This window comes from Pristiophorus japonicus, chromosome 1 (genome assembly GCF_044704955.1).
Source record: "Pristiophorus japonicus isolate sPriJap1 chromosome 1, sPriJap1.hap1, whole genome shotgun sequence".
NCBI lineage: Eukaryota > Metazoa > Chordata > Chondrichthyes > Pristiophoridae > Pristiophorus > Pristiophorus japonicus.
In genome coordinates, this window is record NC_091977.1 from 227,017,298 (window position 1) to 227,034,153 (window position 16,856).

Below are 16,856 nucleotides of genomic sequence, written 5' to 3' on the forward strand. Positions count from 1 at the left end.
CCTCCAGAAACTGGACCAAGAAACTCCAGCTGGCACTCCCACTGCAATACTGAGGGAGTGCTGCACTGTCTGAGGTGCCGTCTTTCAGATGAGACATTAAACCAAGGCCCCTGTCTGCTCTCTCAGGTGGATGTAAGAGATCCAATGGCCACCATTTTTCAAAGAAAAGCAGGGGAGTTATCCCCTGTGTCCTGGCTAATAGTTATCACTAAAACAGATTATCTGGTCAATATTATTATCATTATCACATTGCTGGTTGTGGGACCTTGCTCTTCACAAATTGGCTGCTGCATTTCCTACATTACAACAGTGACTACACACTAAAAGAACTTAATTGACTGTAAAGCGCTTTAGGTCACCCTGAGGTCGTGAAAGGTGCAATATAAATGCAAGCCTTTCTTTTTTCTTTCTTTTCATTCTTTCTTTAGTTTCCCTCTTTATTTTCCCTCTTTCTATCCCCTCTTTTTTTCATTTCCCTCTTTCTCTCTCTCTCACGCCCCTTAATGGCATTGCCAAGATCAGGGACGCGCTGTATAGGGAATCATAGCGTGTAGCCACATCCAGTATTCTGCACCATTAATGACTGATCAAATTCCCTGATCGTGGTCAAAAATGGTCGCTGCTGCCATGCACAAATATACCTGTAGAGTTACCGGTGAAATTTCAATAAGTTACTATTAGTTACTGATGGAATCAAAGTTCCTCCCACATCTTGTTTCTGCCCTGCGAACCCCTCCCCCAGCTTCAATTTCCCTGTATCCCCTCCCTCGGTTTCTCTTCTTGACCTCCTAGTTCTCCGAACTTCTCGCACAGCAGTTGCTGCCGTGAATCCACGAGCACAAATATGCAACTACAGCGGACTCATGAGGTAAATGCAATGCCATTTTGCATTCATCAAGTTATCAGACGTCATGTGATCGAACCTCCTGGAATGCCTCCAACCAGAGTTGGCATAGGAACATTGGACCAGGAGGAGGCCATTCAACACCTCGAGCCTGTTCCACCATTCATTCATTTCATGGCTGATCTATTTCTTAATTCTATTTTCCTGCCTTGGCTTCCATATTCTTTAATCCCCTTTGCCTAACAAAAATCTATCCATTTCAGTTTTGACATTTTCAACTGACCCCCAGCCTCAACACGTTTTTGGGGGACGAGAGTTCTAGATTTCCACTACCCTTCGTGTGAAGAAGTGCTTCCTGTCTTAACCCCCGAATGGACTAGCTCTAATTTTAAGGTTATTGTTCCCTTGTTCTGGACTCATCCCCCCCACCCCCCCGCCACCCTCCCCGCCATGCACCCCTCCCCCAACTAGAGGAAATAGTTTATCTCTTCCTATGCTATCAAATCCTTTAATCATTCTAAACATCTCAATTAGATTAACCCTTGATCTTCTATACTCAAGGGACTACAAGCATAATCTATGCAATCTGTCTTCATAATTGAACCCTTTTAGCCCCGGTATTATTCTGGTCAATCTGTAGAATAACAAGGGGAATTGTCATGTTATTATAATAGTTGGCATATTTTTGCAGGCATTAATGAGGTTTGGACACTATTAAGAACATAAGAACATAAGAAATAGGAGCAGGAGTAGGCCAGTAACTAGTGGGGTGCTGCAGGGATCAGTGCTGGGACCCCAACTATTTACAATCTATATTAACGACTTGGAAGAAGGGACTGAGTATAACATAGCCAAGTTTGCCGATGATACAAAGATGGTAGGAAAAGCAATGTGTGAGGAAGACACAAAAAATCTGCAAATGGACATAGACAGGCTAAGTGAGTGGGCAAAAATTTGGCAGATGGAGTATAATGTTGGAAAGTGTGAGGTCATGCACTTTGGCAGAAAAAATCAAAGCGCAAGTTATTATTTAAATAAAGATTGCAAAGTGCTGCAGTACAGCGGGACCTGGGGGTACTTGTGCATGAAACACAAAAGGATAGTATGCAGGTACAGCAAGAGATCAGGAAGGCCAATGGAATCTTGGTCTTTATTGCAAAGGGGATGGAGTATAAAAGCAGGGAAGTCTTGCTACAGTTATACAGGGTATTGGTGAGGCCACACCTGGAATACTGCGTGCAGTTTTGGTTTCCATATTTACGAAAAAATATACTTACTTTGGAGGCAGTTCAGAGAAGGTTCACTAGGTTGATTCCGGAGATGAGGGTTTGACTTATGAGGAAAGGTTGAGCAGGTTGGGCCTCTACTCATTGGAATTCAGAAGAATGAGAGATGATCTTATTGAAATGTATAAGATTATGAGGGGGCTTGTCAATGTGCATGCAGAGAGGATGTTTCCACTGATAGAGGAGACTAGAACTAGAGGGCATGATCTTAGAATAAGGGGCCACCCATTTAAAACAGTGATGAGGAGAAATTTCTTCTCTGAGGGTTGTAAATCTGTGGAATTCGCTGCCTCAGAGAGCTGTGGAAGCTGGGACATTGAATAAATTTGAGACAGAAATAGACAGTTTCTTAAATGATAAGGGGATAAAGGGTTATGGGGAGTGGGCAAGGAAGTGGAGCTGAGTCCATGATCAGATCAGCCATGATCTTATTGAATGGCGGAGCAGTTTCGAGGGCACATATGGCCTACTCCTATTCCTATTTCTTATCTTCTTATGCTATGTTCTTATATGGCCCCTTAAGCCTGCGCCGCCATTTAATACCATCATGGCTGAGCCGATCATGGACTCAGGTCCACTTCCCTGCCCGCTCCCCATAACCCCTTTTTCCCTTAGCCGTTAAGAAACTGTCTATCTCTTTTATTCAATGACCCTATTGTGTATCTGTAAAGCATGCACTCCCATGTTCCGCCACCAGGGAGCGCATCCCCTGAATTCCCAAGGGATCCCAGCATCCCTTGGGAGCACTGTATATAAGCCAGCCCCTAAGGTCTGTTCCTCACTCTGGAGTGTCTTAATAAAGACTGAGGTCACTGTTATCTTAACTCCTTCTGTGCAGTCTCATCTGTGTTAGGAACACAATAACTGGCGACGAGTATATGAATCCAACGCAAAGATGCAGCAAACTGTGGGCATCCTGGAGAAGTTCTCGGAGGTTGGGGACTGGGAAGCCTATGTTGAATGGCTAGACCAGTACTTTGTAGCCAACGAGCTGGACGGAGAAGGAAGCGCTGCAAAAAGGAGAGCGGTCCTCCTCACGGTCTGTGGGGCACCGACCTACAGCCTCATGAAGAATCTTTTGGCTCCGGTGAAACCCACAGATAAGTCGTATGAGGAGCTGTGTACACTGGTTCGGGAGCATCTTAACCCGAGGGAAAGTGTGCTGATGGCGAGGTATCGGTTCTACACGTGCCAGCGATCTGAAGGTCAGGAAGTGTCGAGCTACGTCGCCGAGCTAAGGCAACTTGCAGGACAATGTGGACTTTTTTGTACTGGGCATTGGCCACGAGACCATCCTATGAAAACTTTTGACTGTAGAGACACCGACCCTCAGTAAGGCCATTGCGATAGCACAGGCGTTTATGTCCACCAGTGATAACACCAAACAAATCTCTCAGCACACAAGTGCTAACAATGTTCATAAATTAACTGGAACTGTGTTTGCGAGCAGAAATGTACAGGGCAGGAACCACGAATCTGCAACTGCCAGCAGGCCTCCGGTGAACCAGATGACTCAGAGTCTGCAACAAAGGATGAATGCAAGGCAATTCACACCTTGTTGGCATTGTGGAGGCTTCCATTCAGCCTCTTCATGCCGCTTCAAAGGGTATGTTTGCAAGAGCTGTGGAACAATGGGGTACCTCCAACGAGCTTGCAGACGAGCTGCAAGCTCTGCAAAACCTGCTAACCACCACGTGGCAGAGGAAGATCGGTCCATGGTGGATCAAAGCAATTTTGAGCCTCAGGGAGAGGAGGCAGGTGCTAAAGTACATGGGGTGCACACATTTTCAACGAAGTGTCCACCTATAATGCTAAATGTAAAATTGAATGGCTTACCCATAGCCATAGAACTGGACACTGGCGCTAGCCAATCCATCATGCGTAAAAAGATGTTTGAGAGACTGAGTTGCAAAAAGGCACTCAGACCAGCCCTGAGCCCCATCCACACGAAACTGAGAACTTACACCAAAGAGCTCATCACTGTCCTGGGCAGCACCATGGTCAAGGTCACCTACGAGGGCACGGTGCATGAACTGCCACTCTGGATTGTCCCGGGCGATGGCCCCACACTATTTGGAAGGAGCTGGCTGGGCAAATTCCGCTGGAACTGGGATGACATCCGAGCGCTAACACATGCCGATGAGACCTCATGTACCCAGGTTCTTAACAAATTTCCTTCCCTTTTTGAGCCAGGCATTGGAAACTTTTCCGGGGTGAAGTTGCGGATCCACTTGGTCCAAGAGGCACGACCCATTCACCACAAGGCGCGAGCGGTACCTCACATGATGAGGGAGAGAGTGGAAATCGAGCTGGACAGGCTGCAACGCGAGGGCATCATCTCCCCAGTGGAATTCAGTGAGTGGGTCAGCCCGATTGTTCCAGTACTCAAAAGTGATGGCACGGTTAGGATTTGCGGCGATTATAAAGTAACTATTAATTGCTTCTCGCTACAGGACCAATACCCGCTACCTAAGGTAGACGACCTATTTGCGATGCTGGCAGGAGGCAAGACGTTCACCAAGCTCGACCTGACTTCGGCCTACATGACGCAGGAGATGGAGGAGTCTTCGAAGGGCCTCACTTGCATCAACACGCACAAGGGATTGTTCATCTACAACAGATGCCCGTTTGGAATTCGGTCGGCTGCAGCGATCTTCCAGAGAAACATGGAGAGCCGACTCAAGTCGGTACCACGCACAGTGGTTTTTTAGGACGACATATTGGTCACGGACCGTGACACCGTCGAGCACCTACAAAACCTGGAGGAGATCCTCCAGCAATTTGATCGCGTAGGGCTGCGGCTGAAGAGGTCGAAATGCGTCTTCATGGCAACAGAAGTTGAGTTTTTGGGGAGAAAGATCGCGGTGGACGGCATTCGGTCCACAGACGCTAGGACAGAAGCTATCAGGAACACACCCAGGCCATAGAACGTCACGGAGCTGCGGTCGTTCCTGGAACTCCTCAACTATTTTGGTAACTTCCTACCGGTGTTAAGCACCCTCTTAGAGCCCCTACACGTTTAATACGTAAAGGTGAGAACTGGGTATGGGGGAAAAACCAAATAATTCCTTTGAGAAAGCCAGAAACATTTTATGCTCCAACAAGCTGCTTGTATTATATGACCCGTGTAAAAGACTTGTGCTAGCATGTGATGCGTCGTCGTATGGAGTCGGGTGTGCATTACAACAAGCTAACGTTGCGGGGAAGTTGCAACCTGTCGCCTATGCCTCCAGGAGCTTGTCTAAGGCTGAGAAAGCCAACAACATGATTGAGAAAGAGGCATTAGTGTGTGTGTTCGGGGTAAAGAAAATGCATCAGTACCTGTTTTGCCTCAAATTTGAGCTGGAAACCGATCACAAGCCCCTCATATCCCTGTTCACTGAAAACAAGGGGATAACTACTAATGCCTCAGCCCGCATACAAAGGTGGGCACTTGCGCTATCAGCGTATAAGTATACCATCCGCCACAGGCCAGGCACCGAGAACTGTGCGGATGCTCTCAGTTGGCTACCATTGCCCACCACGGGGGTGGAAATGGCAAACTTGTTGATGGTGGCGCAGCCCGCAGACTTGTTAATGGTCATGGAAGCATTTGAAAATGATAAATCGCCTGTCACAGCCCGCCAGATTAGGACTTGGACCAGCCAAGATCCTCTGCTGTCCCTAGTAAAAAACTGTGTACTGCATGGGAGCTAGGCCAGCAGCCCCGTTGAAATGCAAGAGCTAATCAAGCCATTCCAGCAGCGAAAGGACGAGCTGTCCATTCAGGCAGACTGCCTGTTGTGGGGTAATCGCGTAGTGCTACCCAAAAAGGGCAGGGAGACGTTCATCTCAGATCTCCACACATCCGGGTATAGTAATGATGAAAGCGATAGCCAAATCGATGTGTAGCAGCCCGGTATCGACTCTGACATAGAGTCCTGTGCACGGCAATGCAGCGTGTGTGCTCAGTTGAGCAACGCGCCCAGAGAGGCACCACTAAGTTTGTGGTCCTGGCCCTCCAGATCATGGTCGAGGATCCATGTCGACTATGCGGGCCCGTTTCTCAGTAAAATGTTTCTGGTGGTGGTGGATGCTTTTTCAAAATGGATTGAATGTGAAATAATGTCGGGAAGCACCGCCACCGCCACCATTGAAAGCCTGAGGGCCATGTTTGTCACCCACAGCCTGCCTGACATACTGGTCAGTGACAACGGGCCATGTTTCACCAGTGCTGAATTTAAAGAATTCATGATCTCCAATGGGATCAAACATGTCACCTCGACCCCATTTAAACCAACCTCCACTGGGCAGGCAGAGCGGGCAGTACAAACAATCAAACAGAGCCTTAAACGAGTCACTGAAGGCTAACTCCAAACCCGCCTGCCCCGAGTACTGCTCAGCTACCGCACGAGACCCCACTCGCTCAAAGGGGCGCTCCCGGCTGAGCTACTCATGAAAAGGACGCTTAAAACCAGACTCTCGCTGGTTCACCCCAACCTGCGTGATTAGGTAGAGAGCAGGCGGCAGCAACAAAATGTCTATGATGGTCGTGCCACTGTGTCACGGGAAATTGGTCTGAATGACCCTGTGTATGTGCAAAACAATGGACATGGTCCCAGTGAGTCGCGGCATGGTGATAGCTAAAGAAGGGAGTAGGGTGTTTGTAGTCAAACTAGACAATGGACAAATTTGCAGAAAGTACCTGGACCAAACGAGGTTGTGGTTCACAGACTGCCCTGAACAACCCACAGCAAACACCACCTTTTTCGAGCCCACAACACACACCCAAAGGATCGACGACACCACCCTGGACCAGGAAATCAAACCCATCATGCCCATCAGCCCAGCAAGGCGAGGCTCACCCAACAGCCCTGCAGGACCAACAACACACCAGCCCAGCGAGGGCACAGCCAACACACCAGAACAGACATTTGTACCAAGGCGGTCCACCAGGGAAAGAAAGGCTCCTGACCGCCTCACCTTGTAAATAGTTTTCACTTTGACTTTAGAGGGGGAGTGATGTTGTGTATCTGTAAAGCATGCACTCCCATGTTCCGCCACCAGGAAGCGCATCCCCTGAAGTCCCAAGGGTTCCCAGCATCCTGTGGGAGTACTGTATATAAGCCGGCCCCGAAGGCCTGTTCCTCACTCTGGAGTGTCTTAATAAAGACTGAGGTCACTGTTACTTTAACCTCCCTGTGTGCAGTCTCATCTGTGTTAGGAACACAATAGACCCAGCTTCCACAGTTCTCTGAGACAGCGAATTCCACAGATTTACAACCCTCTGAGAGAAGAAATTCCTCCTCATCTCCGTTTTAAATGGGCGGCCCCTTATTCTAAGGTTATGCCCTCTAGTTCTAGTCTCCCAGATCAGTGGAAACATCCTCTCTGCATCCACCTTGTCAAGCCCCCTCATAATCTAATACGTTTCGATAAAATCACCTCTCATTCTTCTGAACTCCAATGAGTAAAGGCCCAACCTACTCAACCTTTCCTCATGTCAACCCCCTCATCTCCGGAATCAACCTAGTGAACCTTCTCTGAACTGTCTCTGAAGCAAGTATATCCTTTTGTAAATTATTAGCCAGCTTCCACATTTTTTTTTCCTTTATGAAATCGGCAAGCACGTTGAGGCTTACAACCATACAAAATTAACAGGCAGGAAATGGCCAGCAGGTCTATCAAGCCTGCCCCACACTTCATGATGGCTGGATTATCATGACTAAATACTTTCTGCACCCCCAAGCCCGCATTCATGTAATCTCCTGGGAGAGTTAAAACAACAGAGAAAACCCAGGGCCAATAAGGGTAGAAATTACTCTGGAAAATTCCTCTCCGACCCCCCACTCAAGCAATCGAAACTGGACCAGGAGATCACATAAAAGTATACAGCACAGAGGGAGGCCATTCAGTCCATTGTGCCTGTGTCGGCTCTCTGAAAGAGTGTTCCTAATAGTCCCACTCACCTGCTCTTTCCCCATAGCCCTGCAAATTAATCCTTTTGTAGAGATCTAATTCCTTTTTGAAAGTTAGTATTGAATCTGCTTCCACCATCCTTTCAGACAGAGCTTTCCAGATCATAACAACTCGCGGAGTAAAAGAAATCTCATTGCCCCCTGTTTTTTTTGCCAATTATCTTAAATCTGTGTCCTCTGGTTACCGACCCTCCTGCCATGGACCAAGTGTTCTCTATAAAGTCACTTGCCTTCTATATGTTGCGATCTCTGCCCCAGTCAGGAACCGGTCCAGCTCCCTCTTGAAGGCAGAGAGCCAGCACCCACCACACCAACCGGCAACACATTCCAGAGGCAATATCAGGCACACCTACTTGATTCCACGGACCTCACGCACTCCTGGCAACTGCAGCAATTTCACAAGCCCGAAATTGTGGCATTGCCCCTTGGATTTCGAGTCTACATTATGAGTGTATTTTTTTTAAACTGAAACGTAGAAAACAAGATTAACAACTTTGACTATTTCTCTCTTCTCCCCATTGCCCAGCCGCTCACCCCTCTGCAGCTTGAGGTTCCTGAGGAGGCAGCAGATTACAGAAAATGCCACTCGCAGTTTGTGGAAACAGATGATTACCGTCGCCAAGGCCGGAACACCTGGATGGATGAAAGCGGGATCTACGCCAATTCCAAGCTCAAGAAAGTCCTCTTCCCGCCGTCCAACCCAATACCCACTCGCCTGATGTAAACCTGCAGTCTTCCCCGTGAAGAGTAAACATATTTAAAGAGGAGCTTTTTCCTTTTTTTTTTGCACAGGAATGTGTTTGTTTATTTACTGCTTTTAGCATTTTTCTAATACATTTCGTCAAGTATTGAGTTTGTTTGTTGATCAAATAGTAATGAAGACATAACATACCGCTTCTCAAATAGTTAAAAAAACAGTTCTACCCTTAAAATTGATTTGATCCACAGCCAATGTGATTTATATCCGCACTCACCCTGCCTGCCAATGACTTGGAATTGGACTTGCCTTTACGACTTGGAATGGCCCAAGTCGCTTAATTGGCTGAGACACTAACATTCACCCAGCTGAACTTGTTAAAAAATCAAGTTCAAATCACAGTCAAAAACGCTAAATGGTTTGTAACAATTCTTGCTTCAGTTGTCACTAGTAATTAAAGAAAGGTTTGATTACAGATTGGTGCTATGCACTATAAGTACAGAGAACTACAGCAGGTACAACTAACTAATGCCATTACAATTAGCACTCTGGAATCAATGGCAGCACAATGATTGATCGGTGTGTCTGTTTGGAAGACGTACAGACTAATTTTGTCATTCTTTGATCATTTTATATTTTAATGTGTGTTTTGTAAAAAAAAAAAGAGCGTGAAAAAGATTTTCATTCTATTCTTAATTAAGGATAAATCTGAATGTAGGAGACTTCAATATATAGAATTGTGCAAACATAGGCGGGCATACTACGTCAAGTAATCCTAGCACCAATCAGATGAGCGAGAATGTATAATCGGGTGAGTAACAAATCCTGAGTCAGTTTCTCTCCCAATGCTACGGTATGGACCTTCTGCAGCAGGGCAACCTTTTCAACACTCTCCTGGCTGGCTTCCCATCTTCCACATTCTGTAAACTTAAGCTCATCCAAAAATCTGCTTTTATTTCAGATTTCCAGCATCCGCTCACAGGGAGAAGGGAAAGAAGCAGAAAGGAAGTGGCAGAAGAAGAGTGGAAGGAAGGATACAACCCAGAAATCCCCTTTCTGGCTTGGATATCCGGGATGGAATCGTCTGCCTATGGTACCAGTGTCCACAACCCTAATCCTCCTTTCAACATTCTTTTCCCTCAGTTACTGACCATCACAGCGTCCACTTGGCCACAATGCTGAAATAAAAGCCACCACACATCAAACTTTCCAATCCAACTTTATACATCTATCCATCCAATTGGCATCAATTAATCACCCTTGTGCATTCCCTTTGTGACTGTCTTGTGTGCCTTTTCCTATCCCACTGATGTCACGCAATGCTACCCAATGGTTGCAGTATGGCTGTTGGAAGGCTATTGACTTTCAGTGCGGGACACTGCAGATAGCCTTGCAGGACGACCTCTAGGAGCTGGTGGCTAGGAGTCTCAAATCATGTGATGGAGTTTCTTCTTCACTCTTCTCTCCCTCTTCTTGGTAAACCACTAGCTCGGCAGGCTGCTTTTATTGGGTGAGAAATGAGGAAAGCAAAAGTGTAGAATTGTGGTGAAGGGAGGGTGGGAAAGCAAGAGGTGCATGCGAGAAGGAGGATAATGTATGAGGATACCAGCATCTCGTATCCTTTCAGCCCTGCTGCTGGCCAAGGACCCGGCCATGCTCCTGTCAAGAATGGTAAGCGCCATCTCTTCCAAGGGTGGGGTGAAGCAAGGAAAAGGAGGTATGCCTCGTGTTTGTTACAGATTGTTGGTAGGTGAGTTATGGGGAGCGGGGGCGTCGTGCAATGAGCAATGTGCGAGGCTAGTGGTGCAATTGATAGGAGACGGTTTTTGAAGATGCATTCATTGACCTTGACCACTGCTCCGAAGTCATGAAGCTTCTTTAGGCACTGGAGCCAGGTGGTGGGGGCAACACTGCTGGCACTGAGGGCTTTGGTGATCTGGTCCCACATCCTTCTTTCTGGAGGGCCTCTTGGTCCATGTGGGTAGAGGAGCTCTCATAAGAACATAAGAAATAGGAGCAGGAGTACACCATTTGGCCACTTGAGCCTGTTCTGCCATTCAATAAGATCATGGCTCCACTTCCCTGCCCGCTCCCCATAACCCTTTATTCCCTTATCGCTCAAAAATCTGTCTATCTCTGCCTTAAATATATTCAATGACCCAGCCTCCACAGCAATCTGGGGCAGAGAATTCCACAGATTTACAACTCTCTGAGAGAAGAAATTCCTCCTCATCTCAGTTTTAAATGAGACGGTGTCCCCTAGTTTTAGTTTCCCCTATGAGTGGAAATATACTCTCTGCATCCACCTTGTCGAGCCCCCTCATTATCTTGTATGTTTCGAAAAGATCACCTCTCATTCTTCTGAATTCCAATAAGTATAGGCCCAACCTACTCAACCTATTTTAATAAGTCAACCCCCTCATCTCCGGAATCAACCAAGTGAAACTTCTCTGAACAGCCTCCAATGCAAGTATATCCTTCCTTAAATATGGAGACCAAAACTGTTATGTATGTATGTTAATGTATGTACTGTAATACTAGACCACTGAATGTACCTTCACACTGTATACACCATACCTGTACCACCAGAGGGTGCTACTGGTGGAGACCTAAGGGTCACCAGCACACTGCAGGTAACCAAGTATAAAAGGGAGCTCACCTCTTGGTGTCCTCACTCTAGGAGCTGCAATAAACCGACTAAGGTCACTATAGTTTAAGTACGATACCCTTACCTCGTGGAGTCGTTATTAGAGTGCTTGCATATACTACAAAAACTGTACGCAGAACTCTAGGTGTGGCCTCACCAATACCCTGTACAGTTGTAGCAGGACTGCTCTGCTTTTATACTCTATCCCCCTTGCATTAAAGGCCAACATTCCATTTGCCTTCCTGATTACTTTCTGTACCTGCATACTAACTTTTTGTGTTTCATGCACAAGGACCCCCAGGTCCCTCTGTACTGCAGCACTTCGCAATTTTTCTCCATTTAAATTATAATTTGCTTTTCTATTTTTTCCACCAAAGTGGATCTCCTCATATTTTTCCGCATTACATTCATCTGCCAAATCTTTGCCCACTCACTTAGCCTGTCCATATCCCTTTGCAAATTTTTTGTGTCCTCCTCACAATATGCTTTCCCACCCATCTTTGTATCATCAGCAAATTTGGCTACATTACACTTGGTCCCTTCATCCAAGTGTAAATAGTTGAGGCCCCAGCACCGATCCCTGCGGCACCCCACTAGTTACTGTTTGCCAACCTGAAAATGACCCATTTATCCCGACTCTCTGTTTTCTGTTAGTTAGCCAATCCTCTATCCATGTTAATATATTATCCCCAACCCCGTGAACTCTTATCTTGTGCAGTAACCTTTTATGTGACAACTTATCGAATACCTTCTGGAAATCCAAATACACCACATCCACTGGTTCCCCTTAACCACTCTGCTCGTTACATCCTCAAAGAACTCCAGCAAATTTGTCAAACATGATTTCCCTTCCATAAAACCATGCTGACTCTGCTTTATTGAATTATGCTTTTCCAAATGTCCTGCCACTGCTTCCTTAATAATGGACTCCAGCATTTTCCCAACGACAGATGTTAGGCTAACTGGTCTATAGTTTCCTGCTTTCTGTCTGCCTCCTTTTTTAAATAGAGGTGTTACATTTGTGGTATTCGAATCCACTAGGACCTCCCCAAAATCCAGGGAATTCTGGTAGATTACAACCAATGCATCCACTATCTCTGCAGCCACTTCCTTTAAGACCCTAGGATGCAAGCCATCAGGTCCAGGGGACTTGTCTGCCTTTAGTCCCATTATTTTACCTACTACTTCAGTGATAGTGATTGTATTAAGTTTCTCCCTTCCTATAGCCCCTTGATTATCCACTATTGGGATATTTTTAGTGTCTTCTACCATGAAGACCGATACAAAATATTTGTTCAAAGTGTCTGGCAAGTTCCCATTTCCCCATTATTAATTCCCCAGTCTCATCCTCTAGGGGACCAACATTTACTTTGGCCACTCTTTTCCTTTTTATGTACCTGTAGAAACTCTTACTATCTGTTTGTATATTTCATGCTAGTTTACTTTCATAATTTATCTTCCCCCTCTTTATTATTTTTTTAGTCATTCTTTGCTGGCTTTTAAAAGTTTCCCAATCCTCTGGTCTCCCACTAGTCTTCGCCACATTGTATGCCCTTGTTTTCAATTTGTACCATTCCTTATTTTCTTAGTTAGCCACAGATGGTTATCCCTTCTCTTACAGTCTTTCCTTCTCATTGGGATATATTTTTGTTGCGAGTTATGAAATATCTCCTTAAATATCTGCCACTGCTCATCAACCATCCCAATCTTTAATCTATTTTCCTAGTCCACTTTAGCCAACTCTGCCTTCATACTTTTGTAGTCTCCTTTATTTAAGCTTAGGACACTGATTTCAGATCCAACTTTCTCACCCTCCAACTGAATTTGAAATTCAACCATGTTATGGTCACTCATTCCGAGAGGATCCTTTAGTTGGAGATCCTTTATTAATCCTGTCTCATACACAGTACCAGTTCTAAGATAGCCTGCCCCCTGGTAGGTTCTGCAATATACTGTTCAAGTAAATTATCCTGGATACATTCTATGAACTCTCCCTCAAGGCCATCCTGGCCAATTTGCTTTGTCCAATCAATATGAAGGTTAAAATCGCCCATGATTATTGCCATTCCTTTTTTACAAGTCTACATTATTTCTTGATTTATACTCCGTCCAACCGTGTTGCTACTGTTAGGGGGCCTATAGACTACATCCACCAGCGACTTTTTCCTCTTACTATTCCTTATTTCCACCCAAACTGATTCAACATCTTGATCTTCTGAGCTCTCTGAATGTTGACCCCCCTGTACAAAGCTGGAGTGCTGTGTGCGAGACCCTGGGTCCCCCTTGTGACATATTCTTTATGACATCACTAACACACACATTACACAAGATGGCTCTTACTGGAAACTCTCATTATGAGACCTTGTCAACCATTTTATTATTATACTCCCCTCCTACTGCTCCGCTGCTGCAGATCCATGCTAAGTACGTCATCAGAGCACGCACTGCTGATGTTCCCCCCCGATGGCAAAATTCTGCTGAAAATATCTTGCACCTGCCGTGCGGTGCCAAGTGCAGCTTATTGTACCGGTGCACTGCGATTATAGTCCTAAAATGGCATTGCAGCTCCCATTAAAGAGGAGGACCTACTGCTGCTGCCGCCATGTTTTTTTTTGTTGGCCGACTGCCATGTTCGGTCGGGTCGCCAACAGGCACACTCTTGAGTGCTTGGTGGCTGGCCCAGCTGAAACCCTCCCTGGTGGCCCAGGCTCTCTCCTTTAAGTGATGCTATGCTGATGACTGACAGTGGCGGCCACTACACCCGCCTCCAACTTCCACCCCTTTAGACTGCAAACTTCCGCTTACTGCCGCAGATCTGCCCCTATTTTTACCGACTTCCGGTCTGCTGGGAAAAAAAAGCCAAGGAGCGAAATTTCGGTCAAGAGGCTGCCGTATCCACCCCGCCGGTAAAATCAACAGAAACAGGGTAGGTTCATCCCATTTCCAGCGGTGGGCAATTTCGGCCCCATGGATTTATTTTGCCGTATTTACAAATCAAACTTAACCAATGTTTTTCTATCTCATAGAAGATACCTTCGCTCTTGAACAGATCTTTCCAAACTTGGTGTTGAACTTAGACTCATTCTAGGCTGAGTCTGAAGAGAGTTTTTCTCCAAGGGATGCCCTTGATCTTCATTTTGACTCTCTACAACTTCAGACTGTGTCTGCCTGACTCGGACTCAGACTTAAATTCTGACTTTCTCTTTGTCTTGTTTCTAGTACATCTGATGTAGGATTTGCTACTGGTACTCTACTTGTAACAAGATTATCTGACTCATCAGAAATAATCAAATAATTCCAACTTTCAACTCCTTCCACATCTGTAGGTAAAATATGATCAACATGAACAAACCTAACCTTTCCATGATCAAACATCTTGACCAAATATGTGCGAGGACCGCATATCTTCACTACTCTTCCTGGTAACCACTTTAACCATTTATGGTGATGGTTCTTCACTCTCACCTTCTGATTCAATTTCACACTTCTCTCTCTTACTCTACCTCTATCATGATTCTCTTTCTGTCTTCATTGTTTCACTTCCACTAACTGTGCCAAGTTTGGCTTTAACAACAAAAATCTGGTTTATGGCTGTTGTTTGAGAAACAACTCTGCTGGTGTTCTACCAGTAGTTGTATGAGATATGATAAATAATTAGAAAATTTGGCAGTTTGTGGTCCAACGTCAACTGCCATTTCTTTGGATTTGGATCCAACATTTGCTTGATGAGGGCACGTTTACAATTTGTACTGTGTGCTCTACTACACCATTTGAAGCAGGGTAGTATGGTAGAATTTTGGTATGTTTTGCACCATTTCTGCTCATGAACTGCAAATTCTTCTGAACAAAATTGCAGCTCATTATCAGACACAATTTCTTCTGGGAGGCCATGTGAAGAAAACAATCTTCTCAAATTGTCCAGTGTTATCTTCTCAAATTGTCCAGTGTTTTACTTGTTATTTTCTGCATCGGAAACACCTCTACCCACTTCAAATGATTATCAATCACAATGAACAATTGGTCTTCTAGCTCAGCAAAATCTACATGTAACCTTTGCAACACCCTGGGAGGCCATTTCAATGGTTGTAATGGTACTGATGGTGGTTTCTTGCTTACCGATTGACATGTTGTACAGTGACTAACAATGTACTCCATATCTTTATTTAAACCTGGCTACCATAAGTAATTGCATGCAAAACTCTTGGCCAAGCACATTCCCAGGTGTTGGTCATGAAGATCTAACAATTTGGACCTGAATTTATTTGGTATAACCACTCTTGCACTCCACATGATACAATCTTTATTGATAATTCATTCCTATGAATGAAGTATGGATGAATATCTTTCTCTGATACCTGGTTTGCTATGTAATCATACACTTTTGACATAACTGGGTCACATTTGGTTGCTCTACCAATCTGTTCAGCTGTGACTGGCAATTCAGCAATGTATGAAAAATAGAACCCTTCTTCCCTATTGGGTGTAACTTGTGATGGGAAAGGCAACCTGGGCATAGCATCAGCATTACCATCTGACTTAGGTACAACAACAATGGGTGTAGCCCAATTACTTAGATCTACCTTAGAGATAATGTTCTCAGTTTCTGGTCTTTTGAGTTCTTGCTCATTGAGTGCGAATGGTACGGGATGTGGCTTGCAGTAAACTGGTCTTGCCTCCTTCTGTACTCTGAAACTTGCCTTGAAACCTTGGATCGGACTGCCTGTTTCGCAGAACACCTTCAGATATTGCTTGATGACATCATCTTTTGATGCAAATTTAGTTTCCACACGAAAAATTTCATTCCAATCCAGCTTCATGATCCCAACCAATTTCTACCTATCAAGGTAGGCATGTCTCCTGCCACTACTCAGAGAGGCAAGCTCTGAAACTGATCCTTGTATTTCACCAGTCTGGTGATATGTCCTACAACAAGGATTTGCTCTCCTGAGTAGCCTCGATTTCTCCATTGGAAAATCACGCAACTTGTCGAGATATAGCGATTCCGGTACTACACTCATAGATGCACCAGTGTCGATTTCCATGGGTATCCTGGTTCCTACAATGTCTACTTGGATGATGATAGATCGCACATTGTTGTTAGATAACCTCATGCTCCTGATGATGTGTATCCCCAAAACCTCCTCATCCTGTTGCTTCTCTTCAATGCTATGTAGTCTCTGGTGATTTCTACTTATAACATTGAACATTGGTTTACTCTTCTGTCAGCATGCCCAGTTTTCTTGCAGTAGAAACATTCTGCCTTCACATATGGACAGCTATGAGCGAGGTGTTGTCCCAGACACTGATAGCACAACTTAAATGTATTGTTACCTTGGCCAGTTGCTGAGGCCTTGGAGCCCAACTTCCTTTTACTTCTAACCTGCAGGCGATTCACCTCGGTTGCCTAATGACTGGAAATGGCATG

At 45.3% G+C, this 16,856-nt stretch overlaps 1 protein-coding gene across 1 annotated transcript in view; it reads left to right on the forward strand.

The window, feature by feature from the left end:
• The window catches only part of LOC139260830 (cilia- and flagella-associated protein 95-like), a 68,449-nt gene extending 59,638 nt beyond the window's left edge, over positions 1-8,811 (forward strand). The window contains exon 6 of the mRNA XM_070877041.1: positions 8,614-8,811. Coding sequence (XP_070733142.1) covers positions 8,614-8,811 — 198 coding nt within the window. The remainder of the gene's footprint in view (positions 1-8,613) is intronic.
• The last annotated feature ends 8,045 nt before the right edge of the window (positions 8,812-16,856 follow it).